This window comes from Sciurus vulgaris (genome assembly GCF_902686455.1).
Source record: "Sciurus vulgaris genome assembly, chromosome: 8".
Lineage (NCBI taxonomy): Eukaryota > Metazoa > Chordata > Mammalia > Rodentia > Sciuridae > Sciurus > Sciurus vulgaris.
The window spans coordinates 90,166,866-90,193,002 of record NC_136468.1 but is presented as its reverse complement, the minus strand read 5'-3'; the positions used below and the strand labels follow the sequence as shown (position 1 = coordinate 90,193,002).

General features: G+C 42.9%; 1 protein-coding gene across 4 annotated transcripts in view; it reads left to right on the top strand.

Moving 5' to 3' along the window:
- CPVL (carboxypeptidase vitellogenic like) overlaps positions 1-26,137 on the top strand; it is a 157,362-nt gene that overhangs the window by 53,854 nt on the left and 77,371 nt on the right. For all 4 annotated transcript variants that reach the window (XM_079152571.1, XM_079152570.1, XM_079152569.1 and 1 more), the window contains exons 4-7: positions 15,968-16,082; positions 17,008-17,066; positions 18,965-19,044; positions 23,943-24,009. In XM_079152571.1, coding sequence (XP_079008697.1) covers positions 15,968-16,082; positions 17,008-17,066; positions 18,965-19,044; positions 23,943-24,009 — 321 coding nt within the window. The remainder of the gene's footprint in view (positions 1-15,967; positions 16,083-17,007; positions 17,067-18,964; positions 19,045-23,942; positions 24,010-26,137) is intronic.

Genomic DNA, 26,137 nt, shown 5'->3' with positions numbered 1-26,137 from the left:
TTCAGGGTGGAACAGAGCAAGGCCAGCCCCTAGCGGGAGTTTCTTCCAGTCTCCTGCAGGTGCTGCCCTCTGGTGGAACCCAGTTGCTGCCAAGAAGGCAGGGGAGTTGGTGCCACCCACAGACCTACACCAGGCACAGAGCCTCAGGAAGAAGGGTGGATAGTAGACCTTCAGAAGGCAACATGGAAATAACTAGTGCATGTAACATAAGGAGACTTGATAAATCAAGTCTAGAAATATGACCTCATTCTAACAAGTGGGAATTTTTCTTATTTTTTTTTATTTTATTTTTTTTAGTTTTGGTCCTATTTCAGACCTCAGATTTTATACTCAAATCCAAAGCTAATTTGAAGATACCTGTGAGTTTCTAGCAAGCTTTTATTCTCAGAATCACCTTTGTTTTCTGCCTTCAGCATTTATATGTATTTCTTCTTTTCACACCTTGTTAACTCATCTCTTTATTTACACCCCAAATCTGTAAGTCACACTTACTTATCTGGGGAAATAAAAATTTACATTTTTTCTTTTATTTATTTAAAATTATTTTAATTGACATAAATAGTGGACATACTTATGGGGTACCATATGACATTAAAATACATGTATACATTGTGTAATGTAAGTGTATCTCCTCAAACATTTATCATATCTTTGTGGTAAAAACGTTCAAAACCTTTTGTCTTGCTTTTTTGACATATACAGTTCATTATTGCGGTGTATAGTCACACTACTGTGCAATAACTGATCGAACTTACTTCTAACTGTAACAGTACAGTTGACGAATGTTTCCCCAAATCTGCCTACCCTCTACTCTCTCCATCTTCTGTTAACTATTATGTTATTCACTTCTAAAAGTTCATTTTTTTTCTTAATATTCCACAAATGAGTAAGATCATATAGTATTTGTCTTTTTATGCCTGGTTTATTTGCATTTTATCAGTACTATCTAACCCAATTCTAGTTCACAATATTCTTCTGCATGAACAAGACATTTTTAGCTTAGGGGTGCCATTGGAAGTATTGTTACAGGTACTTAAATGCATAAACAAATTTTAGTCCAACACAGAGTAATTTTCTATTTTTATTTTCCAAATTGCTTTTGCTCTAGAAGCCAGAGAAATCAAAGAGAAAGCTATCCCTGTGGAGAGTGGTGTTCACATTTGCATATGATTTGCATATAGCCATGATTCATAAATATAATAACAGTATAATTATATAATGTCCTCCAGTTCCACCCATGTTGTCACAGATGATAGGATTTCATCACTTTTTATGGCCAAATAATATTCATGTATATGTATTTAATACTTACATTTTCTTTATTCATTCATCAGTTGATAGACACTAGGTCAATTCCACTTCTATTGGTGGGAATGGAAATTAGTATAGCCATTGTGGAAAACAATGTGGAGGTTCCTCAAAACCTTAAAAATAGATCTATAACATGATCCAGCAATCCCACTACTGGGTATGTATACATCCAAAGGAAAGGAAATCAGTATATTGAAGAGATAATTGCATTTACATATTTATTGCAGTACTATTGTATTAGCTTTCTGTCATCATAACAAAATACCTGAGATTATCAACTTATTAGAAAGAAAGGTTTATTTTGGCTCACAGTTTCAGAGGTTTTAGTCCATAGTTACTTGTCCATGTTGTTTTGGGCCGGTGGCAGCACAGAATATCATGGTGAGAGTGTCTGGTTGATGAAGTATGTTTACCTCCTGGTGACCAAGAAGTGAAAAGGAGAGAAGAGAGAGAGAGGAGAGAGAGAGAGGAGAGAGAGAGAGAGGAGAGAGAGAGGGGGGAGAGAGAGGAGAGAGAGGAGAGAGAGAGAGAGAGAGAAAGAGAGAGAGAGAGAGAGAGAGGAAGGGGGGAGATAGGGGAGAGAGAGAGAGTGGAGAGAGAGAGAGGCGGAGAGAGAGAGAGATGGGAGAGAGAGGGGGGAGATAGGGGAGAGAGAGAGAGTGGAGAGAGAGAGAGGCGGAGAGAGAGAGAGATGGGAGAGAGAGGGGGGAGAGAGAGAGGGGGGGGGAGAGAGAAGGGAGAGGGGGAGGGGGGCAGAGATAGAGAGAGTGGGGAGAGGGGGAGAGAGAGAGGGAAGAGAGAAGAGAGAGGAGGGAGAGAGAGAGAGAGGAGAGAGAGAGGGGAGAGAGAAGAGAGAGGAGGGAGAGAGAGAGAGAGGAGAGAGAGAGAGGGGAGAGAGAAGAGAGGGGAGAGAGAAGAGAGAGGAGGGAGAGAGAGAGAGAGGAGAGAGAGAGAGGGGAGAGAGAAGAGAGAGGAGGGAGAGAGAGAGAGGAGGGAGAGAGAGGGGAGAGAGTAGAGAGGGGAGAGAGAAGAGAGAGGAGGGAGAGAGAGGGGAGAGAGAAGAGAGTGGAGAGAGAGAGTGGAGAGAGAGAGAGATGGGAGAGAGGGGGGGAGAGAGGGGAGAGAGAGAGAGGGAAGAGAGAAGAGAGAGGAGGGAGAGAGAGAGAGAGGGGAGAGAGAAGAGAGGGGAGAGAGAAGAAAGAGGAGGGAGAGAGAGAGAGTGGAGAGGGGGGGGGGGGGGGGGGGAGAGAGAAGGGAGAGAGAAGGGGGAGAGAGAGAGAGAAATAGACCAGTGTCCCAGTATTCCCATCAAGAATATGCCCCCAATGACTGACATCCTTCCACTAGGCCCCACCTCCTGAATGTTCCAAGACCTCCCAGTAGTGCCATGGGCTGGAGACCAAGCTTTCAACACAGCGGGCCTTTGGGGGACATTCAAGATCCAAACTGAAACAACTCCTCACACTAGCCAAGATGTGGAATCAGCCTGTGCTGTGCTCTTTGAAGGCTCTTAAACCTCATGCATTTCAGAAAGAATTCTGTACATGCTCATTTTTCATATCACATCTCTCAATATCTTTTAATGTAATTATCTACCATTAACCTCTTTGTATTGGTTTTCTACTGCTGCTGTAACAAATTGCCACAGACTTAGTCTTAAAACAACACAGACTTTATGATCTCACAGTTCGGCAGGTCATGGGTCTGACCTCAGTGAACTAAGATCAAGGTGTTGACAGGGCTGTGGTCCTCACCTCTAGCAATTTCTAAAGGCTGCTCACGCTCCTTGGCTCACAGCCCCTTCCTCCGTCCTCCAAGCCTGTGATGGCAGGTTGAATCCCTCTCCCATCGTATTGCTCTGGTGTTCTCTGTCATCGTTTGGCCTTATCTGATGTGTCTCTGCCTCCTGCTACTGTTAAGGACTCCTGGGTTTACACCAAGATGATCCAGTATAATCTCATTTTATGTCCAGTTGATTGGCAATCTTTATTTCCTTTTCCCTGTATAGTCACAGGTTCTGGTGATCAGGACAGGGACATCTTTAGGGAGCCACTATTTTGTGCATAATGAATATTTGATAAACTTGTTAGATTGCTGATTCCTACTTAACATGTTCTTTCTTGGTGATTCTTACATTTTATTGTATATAAGAATTACCTCAGGGCTGGGGTTGTGTGGCTCAGTGGTGGAGCGCTTGCCTAGCATGTGTGAGGCACTGGGTTCCAGCCTCAGCACCACATAAGAATAAATAAATAAAATAAAGGTATTGTGTTCATCTACAACTAAAAAACATAAAAAAAAAAAAAAAAGAAGAATTCCTTCTACTTTTCCACAGAAATTCTGTCTTGTAAATTGAGAGAGACCTGTAAGTCAGAATTACCTAGTGAACCATGCTTTGTGAAACTAGTGCTCCAACCTGCTGGTCACTGCCCTGTGCCCATACCTTCTGGCCCCAAAGTGGCCTACACTTCTACCAGAAGGAAATGTCTAGAGCAGCCAAGCCCAGGTGGAGGGATCTGCTGGTCCCTGCCCCATGTGGAGTGCGGGTTAGAATGGGCGTCTGGAGAATCAAGTGCAACCTTTGGGGGTCAGCTTTTCTAATCCTGTTTGGTATTTCAACAAGAGCAGCAGGGCCTCAGCCTCCCACCCTCACTCTAGCTGAAGAAACCTGATTCTTTCCTTTCTTTTCTGCTTTGCTGTTTCATTTTTTTAAATTTATTTTTATTGTAAACAAATGGGATACATGTTGTTTCTGTTTGTACATGAAGTAAAGGCATACCATTTGCATAATCATACATTTACATAGGGTAATGGTATTTGATTCATTCTGTTATTTTTTTCCTCCACCCCCACCCCTCCCACCCCTCTTTTCCCTCTATACAATCCCTCCTTCCTCCATTCTTGCCCCCCCTCCCACCCCCCATTATGTGTCATCATCTGCTTATCAGTGAGATCATTCATCCTTTGGATTTTTGAGATTGGCTTATCTCACTTAGCATGATATTCTCCAATTTCATCCATTTGCCTGCAAATGCCATAATTTTACTATTCTTTATAGCTGAGTAATATTCCATTGTATATATATATACCTCAGTTTCTTTATCCATTCATCAATTGAAGGATATCTAGGTTGATTCCACAATCTGGCTATTGTGAATTGTTGCTACCTGGTTTTGTACCAGTAAGTTTCTCATTGATTTCTGAATGTGAAGTCTTCTTTATTAAGAATTCAGATTTGTAATGAGGGATGGATTACAAAATGAGTAATTTGTAGTGAGGGATGAGATCAGACAGAAACAAAACAAAAAAATTTCACTTTAAAAATAAATAAAGAACTGGACAAGATGGAAAAAAATTTTTTTTCTTTCCTTCATTGCCTCTGATCAGGCTTTGTCTAGCCTGGCTTTGTCTAGAATATGGGGGAAGAACTGGGATCATGAAGCTGTTCAGGGAAAAGGGTTTGGGTTCTTCATGCTTTACCAATTGCAAGACTGAGGTCAAAAACTCCTTGCATTAAACAGTGATGGAGCAGTTGGTTTTAAGTCCCCCCCGCCACCTCCTTAATTAAATGAAAAACCTAGCTGTGCATCCTCTGACCAAATTATGTTCTTTTGGGTCCAGTTCTCCAGTCAGAAAGATGATCCTGGAAGACATGACCCCAAGGCTATCATAAAAGAAAAGGGGTCTTTAAGCATTCTATTGAAATGATAGATGGCTTCAGACTGCGGGTGTAGAGATGAAAGGACAGTACAGACACAATTTCACCACCTGGCACTGGATTAGATTGTTCCAAGACCTCCCTGCCAGGAAGCCTATATGTGGAGTCAGACACCTGAGACTTGCAACTGCAAGTTATAGAACAGGACCAGTTTGGGTACAGCAGATAAAGCACATGAGAAGGAGAAGCAGTGGTCACCGAGACAGGGGAGAGTTCCTTTCGTTTGGCAGAAATATGAGTTTCTTGCCTGTCATGGGGAAGCAGCTGACATTGTCATCAGGAAAGAAATGACCCCTTACAAAAAACCGAGGGTAGAGAAAATAGAGATCCAGGAAGGATGCCACACTTATCATGTCCTCTGAGTCATTTTCTCGGATGCTGTTTCTCAAATTAGTTTTGCTTTCCTGTTATTTCTCTGAGACTCTCCTGTTATTGTATACAAATCAGTGCATAATGAATTCCAGAACTTGAAATTGGTGTGCAGAGGGAATACTGCAGGAGAAACGAGTTGGGCCTTATGCACGGGCTAAAAGTATAACGAAGCCAATAAAAAGGCCTCAGCTAGAATGACTGTTAAGTGAACACCAACTATGTGCTAAGCACCCTGTTTTTCCCCATTTCATTTTCACAAGAACCCCAAGAGAAAGGAATTGTTTTCCTCATTTTATAAATGAAGAGTATGATAAAGAGTAAATAATTAGCCCCAAGTTACTCAACCAGAAACTGGCAGAACTGGAATTTAAAGGTTGGTCTCTGACCTAGAAATCTTTGCTCTTGACCATCATGTATTAAGATTCTGAGAAAAGTAATCATGGGAAGTTCCAGAGCACAGTGGTCAGAAGCTGCTTAAGTTAGTCAGGCATGGATAGGAACTGCAAGAGGTCCTGGGTTCAGTACCTAAAACACACACACACACACACACACACACACAAATGGTGGTTAAAATAGCTACTTGGTATTGGTTTTGAGACAGAAGAATCAATGTAGCAAGGTCATTGGAGCAGTGCTTGATACCCAGTAAGTGAAGTTGCTATTATTATTTCAGCACGATTATGATTAATATTGATGTTATTAACACAAATACTGTGCAGAACTAAACCAGTCACAATTTGGTAGGTTAAAGAAGACAGGAAATAGAGGGAAGTTCTGAATAAGAAGGACCTGATAACCAGTCAAGAATGTAGATTAATTGCTACTGGATGGGGAAATTGCTAAGTGAAATTGGGACTTGTCATCTTTAAGAAGATAGGGACCATATAGATTATTATTAAAACTAACATCCTTCTACTTAGAAAGAGATATTCCGAGAGTATTTGACTTTGGATATTTTGACTTTGGATAATTTGACTTTGATAATTTGGACTCATTTAAGCAAGACATGCCGATTAGTTACCTCAGATGCCACCGAGTCTGTACTCAAGGCATTCAGAGTTGGCCTCGGCCCCTTTATGGAGACTCCCATCTTGCTGCTCTGGCCCAGGAATGGCCAGGGTTCCTGCAATCCTCATATGCTTAGTTTGTGCAAAGGGCTGTGACTGGGTGAGGCCTGTGGGCCACAGATCAGGAGTCGGCCCTTCTTCATCCGACCCGAGGAAGATCAAGGTGGCCTGGGGTTAGGTTAACACAGCACCTTGAATCAAAAATTCAGTGAATGGGGTAGGAACTGCTCTGATGTTCCTGGTGATAGATGAGTATGTTCCAAACCATCACCAGGAGCCAGCAGGACACCCTGTCCCAGGAGGGAAGGTGTGGAATCAGGACCTGCTGGGTCATGTGCCTTCTGCTCTGGAAGTCTGAACTTCTTCAGTCAACGTGGTAGAGGACAGGGATTCCCAACTTGATGCTCCTCATCCACACTACCTTGGGAGCTTTAAAAATATGATAGGTCCCCTGCTCAGTGTCCAGCACCCCCTCACCTCCCTGCTCTCAGCAGGGATTCTGGTGCTACAGATCAGAGAGGGTCCAGGGATCAGCACATCTAACATGCTGTGCAGTGAGTCCAATGCACCTGGTTGGTGGGCTTGAATCTGGGACAAGAGAACTGGAGGTGAGGATGCAGGGATCTACTTCCAGGTCTGCAATTCCTGGCTGTATATCTTGGGACAGGGCATTTAAGATGTTCAGCCTAACTGAAGTCTAAGGTCCTATCCCACTCTCACATTCTATGGCTCTGTGGTTTAAGTGAGCTTGCCTGAGACATGAATAAATGTGCTAACTTAAGGTATAAAGTCATCCAAGAACTCCAAGTCAGGGTGTGGCTTAGGGGAATGAGCCCTGGATTTGTGTTCTGTAGTAGCCAGCCTCTAATATCATTCCCAGTGATCTCTGTCCCTTGGTATATGTACTTTTGTGTGGTCTCCTCCCGTATTGAATCAAGGCTAGAATTTGTGACTACTGTACCATAGTGGAAATGGTGGTATGTGACTTCTAGGCTATATTATAAAGGTCAGTGTTGTTTGTACTTTAGTCTCTTGCATCCCATTCGGTGGGAAGCCAGGCATCATGATGGGAGGGCACCAAAGCAGTCACATGGAAGAGCCCATGCAGAGGAGAAATGAGGCTCCCATCCTCCAGCCAGACCCAACTTCGGAGAAGGTACACCCAGGCCCAGTCAAGCTTTCAGGTGACCTCAGCCCAAGCTAATATATTGATTGCACCTGCATCAGAGACCCTGCCCCAGAACCACCCAGTCAGACATCCCCAAATCCCTGACCCACAGAAAGCATAAGGGATAATGTATCTTCATTGTCGTCTTAAGACATTGAGGTTTGGAGAGATGTTGTGCAACATTGGATAACTAGTACAGCCTCTTGTCTTGAACTTTGGGGCTGTGGGGCCAACCTCTACTCCCTAGCCCTGTGGGATGAGAGCCTGGGGAGTGGTGACCACCATGCCAGTTTTTTGTTTGTGCTGTTGTTATTGTTGTCGTTTTGCCTCTTGGCTCCAAATCTCCCTCTCACAGGCTCTAGGAGCAGAGCTTAAAGCATTTTTCCTATTTGCTGAATATGTTAAGCTTTGTCAGTAGAGGGCGCTGGAGGGACACTACAGGAGGAAGTTGGCTTCCCTCCCTCCTCCCTGTCCTGTGTTTTGCCTGTTCTTGGCCCTGCTGCCCAATCTGCAGCAGTGTGTGTGGAAACATCCAGCAGTATTCTGCTGAAGCTGTGCACCCAGACCACCGAGATCCTCAGCAAGGGGATAGCCCTGGTTCTGTTGAGGTGACTCTCGGGCTGCAGCCCTTCAAACATGGACACATGTACCCCAGGCCCTGCCAGCCAGCAGCCCTCTCACCTGGCCTGAACAACTCTGGGCCAAATGACCCTGTGAACTGAGCTACTCAGTAGGCTGCAACCATGCCTCCTCCAAGGAGGTCTGGACCCCAGTCTTAGGAAGAACCTGGTCCCTTCCTTACAGGCATGGCCACCCGTGAGCACTCTCTCCTTAGCCCAGGGTATCCTTTAGAGGTCTCTTTACATTCAAGTGGTTAATTTCCTGTTATAGTTAAACTTCTTTTTAGTAAAACTCCTCTGTCCCATGGTGAACTGTTCCATGCTGGTCTTGGGCCGTCGCTGAGCTATGGCTCAAAGGAGAGCAGGACTGCTGGCATCTCTTCCTTGCTCTGACTCCAGGGTTTCTGGGGTGCACCTGCTGATGAGGCCAGAGCAAACACTGGAACCTGTAGAAGAATTAAAGGCTGATATTTCCCGTTAAAAAAATAAATGCTAATTACAATGTGAAAGTTACTATGTGGTTTCTATCTTCTGATGAGACCCTAAGTGATATAGCCACTCATTCTTTCTCTTCTGCTCAGAGGCACCCAGGGCAGGAGTGGGCTGGCCTAAGGAGCCTGGAAATAGAAAGGCCTCAAGAACCAGAGCAGCCAGTCTTTCTTTCTCAGACCTGTTCATCTACAGCCACAGGATCACCTATCTGAGTTCCATTCTTCTTTTAGCTTGTCACCTTCTTTACTTCTCCAGGCACTTGGCTAAATTGGCCAAACTACAGTTTCCAGGTTTACCTGTGCTTGGATCAATCAGCAGGGATTAACTAGCACTTCTCCTAGAGGCACAGTGTGATTGGCCCAGTTTGGACCAATCAGCTAAGGCTGAGGTTGCCATGTCATGTGATATAAACATGGCTAATGGACCTTCTCTCTGATGGAGAGTCAGTTCTTAGAAGATGGAATGTGGCTCAGACAGATTTCTTAAACTAGATCTATTACAGGTGGCTGCAAATCCTTTGGCAATGAAACATACCATTGGAGACCATGGTAATTGTGTTCTTTGAACTTTCCCTATTTATCTTCTCTTACTGTGTTCCTATAGCATCAGGGATCTGGAAGAACAGAAGGTACATGAGACAAAACAGAAGGTAACTACAAATGAGGTTATAGGTCACTCCATTCATAGGTACATTTGAACTCCGTAGAGACCATTGTGTGTCTGATTCCTTTGGGGGAATGAAAATTAAACATGGGAAAGAAAGTAACTAACCTCTTAAGCCATTTTCTTCTTGTGCATCAGGAAGCAAAGATAAGACCTCTTCTCCATCCAGCCCATCCCATTCGCTCTAAGGCACAGCTTTCTGGTGGGAGGCACAGAGAACCTGTAACTGCCTCATGAGGGAATGATTCAGGTGGGAGAACCAGAAGGAGGATGGAGGGAGGATTCCAGCAGGTTGGAACCTGGTTCAAATTGAAGAGACGAGGCAAAGCTTGTTGAGAATGACATAAGGAGGTTTTGAGCTGGAAAAAAAAAAAGATTGAGAAAGTTTATTTTCCATATGATGATATAGTGGCAATGATCACAGAGAAGGAAGACATAGTGTCGACACCCAAACACTACAAGTAAGCTTCCTTTGAAAAACAGATGTCTTTAGCAGGTTGTTCGTATATGCCAGGAGTATGTGTGTAGAATTAAAATGACATTGCATACCTATTTAACAATTCTAGTCACAATACTAATTGCTTTAAATAAACGCTCTGCCTTGATTAACACCATTAGAGTGGCAGCCGAAGTATCAGCGGAACTGGGATCTGAATGGCAAAGTGGGAGTCCATTCCAACATACTTGGGGGAATTTAAAGACATTTACTTGGAGTACTAATGATTTCAATTAAGATGGAACACATTACTTAAACCAAGCAAATGATCAGCCTCTGCATATAGAAGTGTAAAGAAGGCCCTCATTAATTTACTAATTGCCCTTCGCATCTTAAGCAGTACCTTTGATTTGTATCTCTTAGTGGCTTAGTTGCTGTTGCTTCTCACCAGGTGGCTGTCCTTATAGGCACACCCAGCCCCCGGGACTGACACATGCCCATCTGCTTTGAGTGACTTCCTGGTCCAAATAATTGCCCTAACATGTGGTGAGGCATCTATAATTTCCTAGAGTCACCCCATCAAGTCCTCTGCATGACATATTACTGTGTACACCATGTTACTTGAAAGTACTGAGATTGTCAAGTCCTCAGCCCCCATCGCAATGCATTAACTCACTGTTTCTGTGACATGTGTACCATCCGGGTAGAAGGTTATCTCTACTCTCCGTCACTGTCTTTGCCTCCCCGTCTGTCTCTCTGCAAAGGGGGACCTGGGGTCTCTCTGGTGTGGATGAAGTGAGACCTCCTAGCCAAGAGGGACATATCCACCCAAGAGGAAAGGGACAGACTCACTAGTCTACTTCAGTTTCATTCGCGTCCTTGGAATGGCAGTCCATGAAGACAGAGGGTGGATTTTTCTTCAGCCTTTGGAAGCTGCTAATGTGGAGACAGTGAAATTTCCTTCTGCAGGAGGTCTAAATGTCCCAATGGTTTGCCTCCTTCTGGGCTGTTCATTCTGGAACAAACGGAGGCAGGAGTGTCCCGGTTCATGAATTGACCACCAGAGGGCGCCAGGAGAATTGAAAGGGCTTTTGAGGCAAAACCAGCGCTGTTTCTTTTTCTCCAAGGAAGGGTCCAGTTTTGCCCAACCAGCTGGCCCACTCTCTTATGTTGCTAGAGAGTCGTTCCACCTGAAGATCTAGGATCCCTTTGCCCCTTCTTTAAGACTCAGAATTTCTTCGTTCCTTCTTTTTGATCATAAGTTTTTGCCACAGTACTCTGACTCATTAATAGAGAGATGTTTTTCTTCTTCATTAATATAAACTGTTTACCCATAGGGGTTCACTTATCTTTCAAGTCTTAGCTTGAATGTTGCCTCATCTTCTGAGACCCTCTTTGAGTACTCAGTCTACTGTACTTCCTACTCTTATATCCCTAACTATCCATCTAGTTAGTTACTTCTTTATTACCTGTCCTCCTACCCCACCAGAAAAATAATCAGGGCTAACCCATGACAGATGTATTCAGTATTGTTCCTAGTGCGAGGCATACATCTATTGTTTAAATCTGTATAACAATCTTATGAGAGAGATATTGTCATTATCCGAATTTGCAAGCAGAGGACACTAGACACAGAGAAGTGAAGTGACTTGCCCAAGGACACATAGCTGTAAAATAGCTTAGTTGGAATTTCAACCCTTGCAGTCTGGCTTCAGAATCTATGTTCTTAACCATTAAGTATTCTACCTGACCATGAGTAGGAATTGGTCTGCACTCACAGAGCTGGGCAATGTCCTGTGAGTTGTTGGTATTATATATTCAATGAATCAGTGCATTGTGGTAAATTCATCAAGTATGATTCTGGTCAGCCAACTGATAGGGGCTTCTGTGAAATGATGTCCATAGCATGTTATTAAGTGAATACAGTAAATGTGCCAGTTTAGGTATAGCTGGATCCTCTTTTTGAAAACAAAAAATTCTATACGTTGCATACATAAGATCTATAAGATACATATACATGAGCATGTGGAGCACAGAGAAAACACCCAGGAAAGTAAATCTCTCCATGATCATCCCTAGGGAGTAAGATTGGTGAAGGAGGGGGATTAAATACCTCTAACTGAAAAAAAACAAAAAACAAACAAAACAAAACAAAAAAACCTTTAGTTAAGAATAAGTACTCTTGCCAGGTGTGGTGGCACATGCCTGTAAGCCTAGTCACTCTGGAGGCTGAGACAGGAAGATCCCAAGTTCAAAGCCAGCCTTAGCAACTTAGCAAGACCCTGTCTCAAAAAAACTGAAAATAATTTTTAAAAAGGACTGGGGATGTGGCTCAGTGATTAAACACCCCTTGGTTCAATCCCAGATACCAAAACAAAAAACAGAACAAAAGAAAACAAAAGAATAAATACTCTTTTTTCTTTTTTCTTTTCAAGATGGAAAGTTTTAAGGAAAACTTTTAAAGCTTTTGAAAACAAATGCACCAATTCTCTTGTTTCATGTACTCTGAATCATAGCCTCAGTATAATGAATATTTTTAAAGTTCTGAATTGTATCACTCTAAATGAATTAAACTGGTTATTTACTTTATTTGATCCCAAACTTTTGCAATGTGGTTTTGTTCTTCATTTACTTTTATTCTTGCCTGAGTGAGGGTGAGGGAGTGGGAGATGGGTTGCATTTTCATGATTGAGAGCCAAATTTATCTCCCTAAAGACTATCTCATGATAATTACTGCCATCGCTGTGGACATAGTACTCTGTATCATGATGTTATAATGCCACATGATGCTACAAAAGTCAGCATGACTTGACTCACTCTTGGGTGTTTAGCAGTAAATGCGTCCACCCTTACTTCCAGGCATCTCACTTGTGCATTCCGTGCCAGATTAGGGCAATATTGGTTCACAGGCAGGTTGGTTCATCTAAGTACAAAGTAATATGTGTGGGGTTTTCTTTAAAAACAGGCTTCTTCAAGGGTTGTTGAGCCTCAGTCACCTCCTTCAGGAAAGTACACTAAGGAGCCAGGTCAGCTGAGGTAGGAGGTGTGTGCAGATCTCTTATTATTGAAGCATTTCAAGAATGCAGTGTCCTAGGCTTCACAGTTGCATAAGAAAGATGTTTGGCGCTGAGCTGTTTGACTTGACTTTGTAGTGTGGCCTTTCAGGGTCAGGTTATTTTTTTCTGAGAGTCCAGAGGTCCCTTTCATTGTACCAAGTCTCAGGAAGGGTCACCGGAGGTCAGGGAAGAACAGGGTGGGGGATAGGAGAGGACCAATGGAGACCAGAGGCTTTGAGCATGCGCCCACCTCACAGACCCGCGCAGCTCTGCCCTGAGAGCCATGTGGGAGCTTTTGAGAAAGACCGAGGGTGCCCACCCCACTCCTGGCCAAGGGAATTGCAATCTGTGGGATTTGAGCCCAGAAGTATTTTTTAAAATCTCTCCCAATTATTTTAACGCGAGCCCCAGCCTACTGGGGCCTTTGGGACTTCCATGGACGTAAGGGAGGAAGTGGAGGCTGGACGTGCTCTGGAATCAGTGGACCTGCAGCACCTGCCATTCCCGGGAGGCTGGGAAGAGCAGGGATGGCTTCCTTCCAGGTCCTATGCTTTACCTACCTTTGAAGATAAATAATTTACTGCCACTGAATTAATATAAGTAGAAGGTGGTCCCAACGAGTGGTAGTAAATAGCAAGACAGAGGATCTGAGAGGAGATAAATATCACATATACAAACAAAATACACTAGGTATCCAGGTAGGGTGGGACAGAGCTGCTTCTACTTATTTAGTGCATTAGAGTTTAGAGTATCATTGCTCATACCTCTTCTCATCAGGGTGTCCAGGTAAGCCTGTGAGGTAGGTGCTAAGGTCATTTGACTGATAAGGAAATTGGCACCTGAAGAAGCGAAGGGCCAAAATATATTAGCTCTTGCATGGCCAAGTATAGCCACAATCTGCCTGGCTCCAAATTCTAGGGCGCACTTTGCTTCCCTGTAACAAATTTAAGAGGCTGTCTTTCATCTTAATTATTCCTACTGACCAGGAAAGACATGGGCCAAAGAAACAAGGAAAACCCATCAAACAACTCACTTTCCATTTCTCCCATTTATAGATGGTTTGTGTTCAAACCATCCATGAATTCCTAGTATTTATCCATCACAGTAGTAGATAGCATTTGTAGGACACATGACTGGTGCCACTTGCAGGGTTTAAAGAAAAGGAATTCATTCAATTCTCCCAACAATCATACTTGTGTTGTAGGTATTATCATTGATTCCCCATTTCACAGGTGAGGAAACTGAGGTTCAGAGAACTTAGGCAATTTGCCCAAAGTCATCCAGATCATGGGTAGTGAAGCTTAGGTTTGTATCTAATCAGTTTGGGGCAGGGGCTCACACATTTACCTGTTAAATAGAGCTGACTCCTGTAGCTACTGCTGTGCTGGTCAAAGATCCCAGGCTGACTCTGGCTTCTACTATTCCTGTTTCCTTAATTTAATCATTTTCACTCATTGTGCTTTTGTTGTAATTAGGCATTGTCCAAGGGCTTTGATGATGTAACTTAATCCATAGTGCTTGGGCGTGGCCCCCAGGGACTCTTCTGGAGTCCATGGCCATTCCCACCAGCACTCTGTCCCAGCAAGGCCCTCAGATCCCCTCTCTAGAGAGCTATAGTAGCCCATGTCACACTTTTGGTGACTAGAGAAGTCCCTCTATACCCTCTGTCGTTGCAGTTAGAACTCCGTCCCATCAGCTCTTCCTCCAGGTTCTTGGGGGTGGCATCCCAGTCTCCTCCTGAGTTAGTCTAGCCTTCTCACACCCTCCACGCCAAGGGAACCCCACCACTCCGATGCGGTAGAACTTGCCTCTCTGTTTTGACTGGGCCACAGAGGAGGGTGCAGGATTCATCTCATTCCATCAGGCCCTGGTGAACCAAATATCTAGAGAACCAGGGCACCAAACGAAGACCCACTTTTGGGTACTGCTGTGAGCCCTGTAGAGCTGAGGCTGTGGAGGAGTCACTCCAGGGCCATTTGACCCTCTGCACCCTGTTCTTTTCCACTGGGAGGTTCCCTACTCCTACCCCTTCTCCTCTCTCCAGCTGCAGCTTTGCTCCCAGCTCTGTTGTGGTTGGATACTCCTCTGCCACCAGGTCTCCATCCAGGACTCAGGTCCTCACTAAGCCCAGGTCCTTCCCAGCCCTCAGTGACCCTTTTAACATTACCCTTATATCTTTTTCACAATCCTTAATCATGGGATTTATTTTTTTCCTTCCTTCCTTTCTACACTTGATCTTAGCCAAAAGGCTGAGAAGTGATTCCTTCCTTTCTGTCTGCATTCCCCACAAAATTGTAAACTCCAAAAGAATGAGGAGTCTTCTGCTGTCACTCGCTGCTTGACCAGGTACTTAGCTCCTAGCAGGGTGCCCCACCCCATATTAGATGCTCTATAATTACATCCTGAGTCAAAGAATAGAGAATCTCTCTGTCATTGAAGCTGATGGCATCAATACCATTGCCAGTTCCTGGTGGTCAACATCCGGGTTCTACCCATGGCCCTTTCTAATTCGTATCTCTCATATTCCAAATAAACCCACTCTTTGTTTGGGGTTTGTTACTGTTCTTTCCATTGACTGAGTGACTCCAGACCTGTCCATAGCTCCTCACTTTCTCCCATGTTGAATGAAGTTGCTCTAATCCCAGAGATTAAAATCAAAAAGAGAGTTTGGGCTCTCAGTTAAGGGAGAGACCATCCCTGAGGATGAATTCTTTTTTTGTGCCTCTGTTGGGAATATGCAGGTCACCTCAAATTGAAACTGCTACAAAAAGAGATCTAGGAAGCCAGGCAGCATGCTAAGTGTTTAGGAATCCAACAGCAAACACCCACATTCAAGGGGATTTCTATCTATTTGCAAGAGAAGAGGACACCAACATACATGGTCAGTACTAATTCAAGACAAGAGATGAGCAGTATCTTGTTTCCGGGGTCCTCGGGGTCTGGCAAGACTTGATAGGATGTAGTCAAGACGTGGAAGACAGAGAGGCCCTGAGTCAGTTTACCTGGGCCTATTCTGCAGCCTTGGTGAGTGTTGTGTGGCCACTGGCTTTTCTGTTCCTTCTAGGTACAACCAGAGAATGCTCCGGTAGTTCTGTGGCTGCAGGGTGGGCCGGGAGGCTCATCCATGTTTGGACTCTTCGTGGAACATGGACCTTATGTCATCACAAATAACATGACCGGTAAGTGTTGCTTGAATGGTGTCTCCACGGAGAATCCTTCATCAGGGCCTTTGATCTATTCTAAAACTAACTTAGAGTAGACATTGAGCCACTAGGAGTAACTTAACAGCTACAGATTATAGGAACACAGCTTTCTGGCAATGTCTGACCAAGGAGGAGCCACTGGGGTGTGTATCCTGACTGGCCTACTTTCTCCCTTGAAATTTGGGTGAAAGGTTCTAAGCTATTTTCTCGAAGCCTGCTTGCTGACTCGAGCATTCTGGGCTTACTGAAACAGTTGGTATTTATTACTGTTTGGGAGAGCTCTTTCGTATGGCCTAATGGAGGGATTATTCACACAAACTGAACACCTTATGGTTCCAGTCACTTAAATGATCTGTTACCTTGAAGCAGGATGCTGTGGTGGAGGAAGGATGGAGAACGAGCAACATCTGTCACCCAGGCTCATCTCCAGGTCATTGTCTTATTTTGGGGAGGTGGTTTACTTTCCCTGGGTCAGAATTCAGAGTGTGAACCTGCTCATAACTCATAAAAGCTTATGTGCTTGTTGAAATTGTTGTTCTCTTCAGTCTTGGGTGGGCAAGAGAGAATTCAAGTGGATTGGACTGTTAAGGATGATTTACAGGACCAGACAAATGGGAATTATCACAAGGGTGGTTCCTGGGTATTTCCTCGCGGCCTAATTGTACAGGGTTCGGTGTTCAAACCTTGTCTTAGATGTAGAAAGAATCTGGGTAGAAAAGTAACAGAGAAGAGAGGAGAGGGTCAGGGTGCCGGGATTGGGACCCGAGTACTAGAGTGTGATGCAGTGTCAGAGGTATGCCCAGCATTCCTGGGGGTGGGTGCGGGGCTCCTGATTGTAGCAGGGCCTTACATGGTGTATTCTGTTAGCAACTCAGTCTCAGACCCTTCCTCTGTTTTACAGTCCAGCCCAGAAACTTCCCTTGGACTACCACCTTGTCCATGCTTTATATGGATAATCCGGTGAGTACAATGCCACCCAATGAAAATGAAATGTCTGTGTCTATGAAATGTCTCTGTGCTGGCTTCCCTGGTCTTTTTTCTTTTTATTAAATACAGTCATGTGCTGCATAATAGCTTCAGTCAACAATGGGGACAGTGGTCCCCCCTAAGATTTTAATGGAGCTGAAAAATTCCCATCACTGTGATATTCTTATCTTTTTCATGTTTAGGTATTTTTAGATACACAGATTCTTACCATTAGGTTATAATTCAGTACAGTAACATGCTATATAGGTTGGTAGTCTAGGAGCAAGGGCTATAGTATAAATACATACTATGTATATATTTGTGTTTATATATATACATATGTGTGTGTATAGTGTATGGACACGCACACACACACTTATAGCCCAGGTGTGAAGGACTATAACTTCTAGGTTTCTGTAAGTGTACTCTGGGGTGTTTCTATAACAATAAATTCACCTAAGGACACATTATTTCTCAGGATGTACCCCCATCATTACGCAATGCATACCTGTATAGTTTGAAAATTAGAGATATTCTTTCCTTTTTAAAATAGAATTTAGGACTGGGGTTGTGGCTCAGTGGTAGAACGCTTGCCTAGCACATGTGAGGCACTGGGTTCATTCTCAGCACCACATAAAAAATAAATAAGATAAAGTTATTGTGTCCATCCATAACTAAAAAGATAAATTAAATAAAATAGAATTTAATCTATAAAAGGAAAACCATCTTAAGATTTGTAGCATGTTTCATCATAATTAGAGTTGGGGAATTTTCCTTGCTCCCTTCTTTTTCCTCATTTTGAACCCCATGAAATGTCCTGTTCACTGGTTTTTACTGTCGAGGATCAGTCTTTTTTCTGATGGTCTGGGATGCCCATGTTACAGGTTATTGTTTAGTATCAGAATTCTTAATCTTTCCTACAGAGTTCTAGATAAATAAAGCCCAAACTGGTCTCCCCCCTTATCAAGAGAAGCATTTGGGGACAAAAACTGATATTCTCCTTCAGAAGTTTTTGTGAAATTGGTTTCTATAAGCTATAAAATAGGAGAGTAACTCAGGATCTGGTTCTACAGATTCAGAGTGTCTTTATCCCTTTATAAAATCTCAAACTTCTCTCTCATTTCAGAGAGAAAACAATTAGGAAGAAAGTAAAAAGTCAACACTCTTGTCCCTGGTCTTTTTTCAGTCATCTTTTCCCCTAGTCCACGATTACATATTTAGACGGGAGGTGAATTAAATGTTGTGTTCTCTTGGGTGTTTGGGGGGGGGATAAATAAAAAATCTTTGCAGCTAGTGGGGAATGCATTCATGCACAAATGATTGAATCGAAATCACTGGTTGTTTCTTCTTTTGATTTATAATTCAGTTGTCTATGAAATCCTAGGTATAGGCAATATTGGTTTAGATTTAGTCTTAATTATTTTAAAACTTACCTACTAAAAAGAAAATGGAGTGACGGCCATATTTCTCGCAAATAAAGAAAAGAAGAAGAAATCACATCCAGTTCTCTTCTGTCTCCTGCCAGAGAGCTCCTTCTTGGCAGGACAGAGGGGCACACCCTTCAGGTCTCAGCGAGGAGACTGCTTTGGGTCTTCTGATGCGGTGGAAGGACCACGAAAGATGAAGGGCACAGCCCTACTGAAGAATCAGGACAGCCCAGCCCCCTTGGGTGAACCCTATGGCGGGGAGGGTGCTGGTGCTGTGTTTGGGCGGGGGGATAGGTGAAGCTCAGCCTGCCCTTGTGAGGACAGCAAACAGCCGTAGGTGATGGCAAAAATCTGAAGTCAGAGGCTTGGCCTGTGGAGTAAGATTGGCCCCAGGGTAGGTTCCACCTGAAGACCTGCAGGGTGCATGTGTCTCTGTGCTCAACCACTGATCCATTTCCCTGTCAGGTGGGCACTGGCTTCAGTTTTACCAATCACTCTAATGGATATGCTGTGGATGAGGATGACGTGGCTCACAATTTGTACAGGTAAGATGCATAGGCTTTTTCTGGGCCTCTTCAGACCAAACATTTTTCTGTCTCCATAGGAAAACCCTTCCAGTGCTAGAATTTTATTGATGGGTCCTTATTAACCAATTTCTGAAAGACTGGGAGAATTTCTACATGAGGGATGCACGTACTTGCACACACACACTCGCAGTATTTTTTTTTTTTTTCTGGTTCTTACCTTATCATTGATAATTTCATTAATTGACCAGCAGAGAAAGTAACACAAAGAGCTTGAATCTAAGGCATAATTATAGTTTTATCAAAAATATCCTTTAAGAGACAGGATTTTTCAACCAAAGATTATTTTTCAAACCTTTTAACCAAATGTCTTAGAGGTTTTGTTTATTTTCCAACATTATCTTTAACTTTGCATTTACCAGGAGACAGAATCTTCTCAGATATTTGCTTTTGTGTGTGTGTGTTTTCTTTCCCAGTATCTCTCCTTCATCTGCATTTTGTTTTTTACTCTCTTGCTTCTCTCTCATAATTTTTCCAGACTGAAAACACCGTGTTAGCTTGTTCTTCCCTTTCCCCTTCATCTTACAAAATGTTTATTTTGCTTTAAAAAAGGGGGGTAGGGGAAAATATAAAGTTGTAAGCTTGATTAAACAGTGTACATAGAGCATCTTCCTTTTTCTTACATCCATTATAGCTATTTTTAGCATGCTTTTTAAAAAAGTAAGTGACCTTTCTTATTTGGTCAGATTTTTCCAGTCTATAAATTTTTCCTTGACATCAAGTTCTGAATCGTTTCAGGTCACTAGGGTAGCAGTTCGCTGGTACCTGCCCATCCCACCTCCACCTTCCAGCTGCTAATTACTTGGTGAGCAAAACCCACCTGTCCCCAAAGGGAAAGTGCCTCTAATAGGAGTCAGAGTTTTCTGATCTCTGATAAAACCTTTCCATTTTATTCTTCTTTCTCCCCAAGGCAGGTGGCTAGTGGAGGGAAGAAAAACTTCGGGCCTCATCCCCAAAGGCAATTCCCTTTTCCTCTGTTGACCCAGCAAAGAGTACATCTTCATGTCCCTTTTCCACATCTTATGCTTTTAACACTCCCTTGGTTTAGGTCCCTGAACCTCTGCTCCCAGATACAGTGGATCCTGGAAACATAGTAACCCATCAGCACCAATGGCCCCCTTCCCTCCCCCGAGCTGTGGGCCTCTCTCCTCCCTCCACAGAGGAGGCTGTGATGCCTGACCTCAGAAGTTTCCTCCAGCACCCTGCCTCTAGAGTTCTCATTCTTCTGATAGGAACCTACTCCTCACTCCCGCCCCCTACTCCAACCGCTTCTGGCTTAAATCCAAACAAGCTCAATTGTTTAACTAGCAAATGCCCCAAGGGCTGAGGTTCTGTATTAAAGAAATGTGTCAGTCCCCTGGAAGACAGAGCATTGCAAAATCCCCTCCGTCCCCTCCCCCAAGACACTCCCAGCTTCCAGTACCCTCTGTGTGGATCTTTACTGCTGACATGTGGTACATCTCCACTTGCATGACATGTAAAGAGAACCTATTTCAAAGCATCTATTGTTTATAGCTGTTTGAGTTCTTTTTGCTTCAGGCTCTTAGAACTGGAAAATAGCTAATCAAGAGTAGTGCTGAAAACTGATTTCAGCTGTTTCCTTTATAGTTTACACTATTCGTTTCCTTTTGTGCCTACATTCTTCTGTCTAGCTCTCCAGATGGGTACGGGGAGTAAGAAGGTCACTTTGAAACCTGTAAATGGGCTACTGCGAGTTTAGAGTAGATCTTTCTTCCTCTCCCTTTGAAAACCATCTTTCCTTCTTCTGAAAGTGCCTTTCCTTTTTCCTATTAACAGTGTGTGTCTGGAAGGAGTAGCCTCCCAAAGAAGCATTTGTCACTTGCAATGCAGGCCATATAGCCCACCTGGTAGAGTGCTTGCCTCTCATGCTGGAGGCCCGGGATCGACTCCCCAGCTCCGTGGGATTGTGGAAAGAGCAAACAAACCATTCACGTTGATGTTATGTATTTTTCTGTGTGTGTTTGGAAATAAAACTTTTTCAGTAACAAAGTGTTAGGATTCCACCTCTCTCTTTCTCTTTGTTTTCCCAACTTGGAGTGTGCTATAGAGCCACAGTGCTTTTCTGGCTTAGAAAAAAATAAAATCACCAAAATGTACTACGTTTGCTTACTTCGACTTGGATAGAGTGGCTAGCGCCACTGTCTTTGTGCTGCTCTGTATCGGGGAACACACACTACCTGCCAGACCCTGATCTGGGTGCTGGTGATGCAGCAGCAGCCCCTGCCTTCCTGGCATGCAGCTAGTAGGGTACCTGAAGTCACCTCAGCAGCCAAGCGGAAGTGCTGCTGTCGTTGTGTCCCCTGCATTGCTTTCTGATGGGAAATGCTATGATTGGTCCCACGAAAATTCCCAGCAATGCTTCTGTGAAGCAGGTTTCCTGTGTGAAAGAAGGATACTGTGATCCATGCAGCGGGGAGAGGATCACAGCATGCAACCCTGCGTGTAAAACGAATGAGAAGAGGCTGCTCTTGTGTTCTCCAGTGCCACAGCCCCACCACGGGGTTCCCCTTGCTGAGTTGGTTTCAGTCCCCTATCAGTGGCTCTCACAACTCCTGCTTGGCTTTAGTTGCTATGATGTTCCTACTTAGGTTATTAGAACCTCAATCTTTCTGAATGTCATTTGTATTTATTATACTTCTGACTCTACCAGGACTGACCAGATTCCTGCACTCTCTTTGGGTCTACAGGGCTTGATAATTTCCATCCACCTTCTCTATCCTGCATCCACCAACTTCCCTTTTCAAAAAACTTACCAAAGGAGTAATTTTCTCCTGGTCATTCTTCCTTGCAATCTCTGTTTCTCCTTATTGTCCTTTAATATATCTTTCTGCCAGCATTTAGCTTAAGGCTAAGATTCTATTTATTGACAAGGTTGCAAAATGAAATCACATGGCAGATGCATGCTTGCTGTGACACATAATTACACCTGAATAAATGCATGGAGCACGTTTGTGTGCGCACACACACGTGTGTAGTATGTATATTTTAGCAATTCTGACTCTAAAATTTGAATGTTTATACAGACATGATTCTAGGTTCTATTTTTAAGCAGACCCTCATCATGTAATAAGAAAAATCTCTGAGTAAAAATGTAATTAAATAAACAATTACATATGTGAATCAAGCTTTATTACTAAATCTACCTTTTCCATTCTTCACTACCATGTAAGAAAGACCTATCAAGGGCTCGCTTTTAAAAAAAGCAGTCAACTTAAAAGCTTCTAATGGTGAAATTAAAACCCTATGATAATTTCCTCAAGTAAGTTCTTGCTTTAGAAATGTAGTTAGAGAATCCTGGCATTTTCAAGCCAGAAGCAACCTGGGAGATTAGTTCCTTCACTCAAGATTGCCAGATGAAGCACAGAATGCCCAGTTAAATTTGAATTTCAGATAAACAGTGAATACTTTTTAATGTAAATATAATCCAGGAGATATTTGAATACACTTATACTAAAACATTGTTTTTAATTTATCTGAACTTCAAATTTAATTGGACATATTGTATTTTTTACTTGCTAAATCTGTCAACCCTAACGACTCTCTAGCCAATACCACAAGGAAGCAAGCTTTCAACTCAAGCAAAAGGCTTATTTGAGATTTACTCTGTTCCATTGTCTGTTGCCATTCCAACAATCAGGAAGAGAGAAAGGGAAGCAGTTTTTAGCCTGAAGGTTGGAGGGGAAGGGTGGAGGATGAACTCCTATTTTTATCTCCACTCTAAAGCCAGTTTATTGTCAGTACTAACATGGAAGCTATAAAAATTCAGCTTCCCAGATTGAGTTGCTACAGAGGCCACTATAAATTATAAATAGAGAAATAACACCGAAACTCTGCAATAGTGGCTCATGCTGAATTTTTATGGAGCCTTTGAAAATTAAGTATAGCCAAGATCATAGTGGTTGTAATGACCCAATTTTGCCTCTGTAACCCTCGAACTCTCTCCCTCTCCTCCCTCCCTAGTGCCTCCTTGCCTTTCATCTTCCCTGTACGGCTCATGGCTTTTAGTCCCTAAGGAAGCTGGGACAGAAGCCCTTCCTAGCATCTCAGGCATTGCAGTTTGGGTCAGAACCTTCATAAAATATCTGAGTGTCATGAGCTTTTCCCTCCTTTTGGGGAAGATTTTAGTCAAGTAGAAAATCATTCAAACATCTGCCCTTTTCTTGCTTCTTTTGAAATAATTCCTTGAATCAACTTAACTCTGTGTCAGTGTTGTTCATTTCTGCAGCTGCTGGCACTCTTTACGAAATGGGATTTTTCTTTTTTTGATCTCAGAGGCCACTATACGTTTACTTCAGTACTTGTGGTCATTTACTGGTTTCCCTTTAAATTATGGTCATTGTACAGCTTTCTTCCTCTTTGGTTATTAAAACTCAACAATTCCATTAGAAATATTCAGGGTCTCTCACAGTAGGGGTTGGTCAGCAACTAAGATTCCCATTACCTCTCCACAAACCTGAGTTAATGGAATCCTATGGTTTGCATAAGAATGCTAAAAAAAAAAAAAAAAAAAAAAAAAAAAAAATAGGGGAAAGCCTGACATCCTTGGATCAAGGTCCCCTCAACAGCCTGGTGATCGAAGGTGGTAACCCAGAGACTTGCAAATGTGCCCCAGGTGTGGATGTCTACTGTCAAACTTCTTAGTGTCACAAAGTAAGCCCACGCGTGTTCTCTAACCATCTACGTAGCATATAGTGTTATTATGCACATGAGACTTTGGAAAAACAGAACAGTGCCTGATTTTAAATATGAAACCTCTTGGCAAATAGTTTTGTTGGCCTCACATGAACTGATTCTGATTCCATTTTCAAATTCATAATTTGTCGTTTCTCTCTTTGCAGTGCCCTAGTTCAGTTTTTCCAGTTGTTTCCTGAGTATGAACATAATGATTTTTATGCCACCGGGGAGGTGAGTCAAAGCCATGTTTTCTTGTGTGCTTTAGATGTCATCAGGATTGAAATTCATTACGACCATTGTGGTATATTCATCTAAAAATACGTATGTGTATAAACACCTGCATATTTATATATATATGTGTGTGTATATTATAGATTGTGTGTGTATATTATAGATTGAGTCAGCCTGTACTCAAAATTCTCTAACTATCCCCTAAATATCCTCCATAACGTATTTGGAAATCTGGGGCTTAATAAAGATTCATGTGTTAGGCTGTGTGTTGGGTTGGCATCTGCCTGTTTGGTTGTTGTCATTAATGAAGATTTTGAAGAGTTCAGGCCAAGTGCTTGCAGAATACCCATATGCTGAATTTGCTGGTTTCTGCCCGTAGTGCTTAGAATCATCAAGGACGTATTGGCAAATACAGTACATATGTGACGTGGGTGCTTTCCGTGGTATACCATCAGGAGGCAGAGGATGTCAGTTTGTCCCCTGATGGCAATGCTAAACTCGATCACTTGGCCAAGGTGGTGTCTGCCAGATCTCACTGTTGTAAACATGCCCGTTTCTGTTTGTAATTAATAAATAATCCAAGACCATGTGAACATCTGTTCTCCTGAATCTGTCTCCCAAAACTTTTAACATCCATTGATGATCTCTGTCTCAATCTGTTATTACACCCAGGGGTTAGAAAATGGTGATTTTTTACTTATAAAAATAATAACTTTTCAAAACTAACTCTTTAGCAATGGGTTTCTTATTTGAAATCAGGCACCCTTATGCCTTTCTGGTATCCCTCTGTAGTAATCTTTACCCTAACCCTTTTCTATTATTTACTTAAAGGTATTGTGGTGGATGCGAGCATTATTTTTATTAGATCTGTCAAAATTTGTCTGTGATCATTGTAGTTTTTGATGCCTATATTGTTCTAATTTTGTTCCCTGGGAACCCCTTCAAGATGTTGTTTCTGTGCCCTTTTGGCAGGTCCCATTAGTTTTTGAATACTTCCTTGTTTTTTGGCTCAAATATATGTTCTAGAAGCATCTTGTGCTTTTTGTACCCTACCCCTCTGTTGTAGTTTGGATCTGGCCTGTCCTCCAAAGACCCATGTGTTAAAGGCCTGGTCCCCAGTCCATGGTAGGTGATGGAACCTTTAGAAGGTGGGGTCTAATGGAAGGAAGTTAGGTGATGGAGGATGTCTTTGAAGAGGACATTGGGGCTTAAGTCCTCCTCTTTCTTTTTTGCTTCCTGGCCATGATATGGTGAATAGGCATCCTCTACCATGCACTCCCACCAAGATGTACTGAGCTGCCACAGGCCCAAACAACAGGGCTAAGCGACCAAGGACTTAAACCTCTGAAAATGTGAGCCAAAATAAAAACTTCCTCTTCATAAGTTACTTACGTCAGGTATTGTTGTCACAATAACAGAGAGCTAATACGGTAGTTTTCCACAGTGACAGAAAGTAAACTAACACTCCTGGAATCAGTCATTTACTCAAGGAACCCTGGTTCCTTTTAATGAGGAATGCTATTGAAGCCAGTTCTGAGCACTTATTGTGCTCATTGCCAATGGGATATCATTTATTGTAGATCTTGTCTATGGGCAGAGCTAGAAAAATAAACTTCACACTGAGACCCATAATTCTAATTTCCCACCATAGAGTTCTCTTCTCCTTTTTCCCATTACTTATTTACATATTCCTTTCTCCCATACCGAGGACCATAGTTCCCAACAGCATTGTGTTTACTTCATTTTACACAGTCCTACAGGACACCCAACATGGCTTCAGAGTTCCTACATCGGTATGGCCAACAAGAAACCTACAGGTCTCTTTCATCAGGACTTTGCCTCCTGATCCCTCCTGATCTTTTCACTTGGCTTTGCACTTCCTTGGTTTCATTCACAGGTAATTTCTTTTCATTTGAGTCCCTGTCCCTCTTCTTCATCCAAGTACAGAGGTAACCTGCCAGCTCAACTTTTCTTTCCCAATAATCCCATCCATATTCCTGAATTTCCTGTGATGCATTTGGGTCCCATGCCTATCTGGAAACCAATAACTGGGGTTGGAAGGATAGAATATGCATATTGGTCAGTATGGTGCCCAAGGCTGACCCCCAAATCTCTGAGAGAGGAAGGA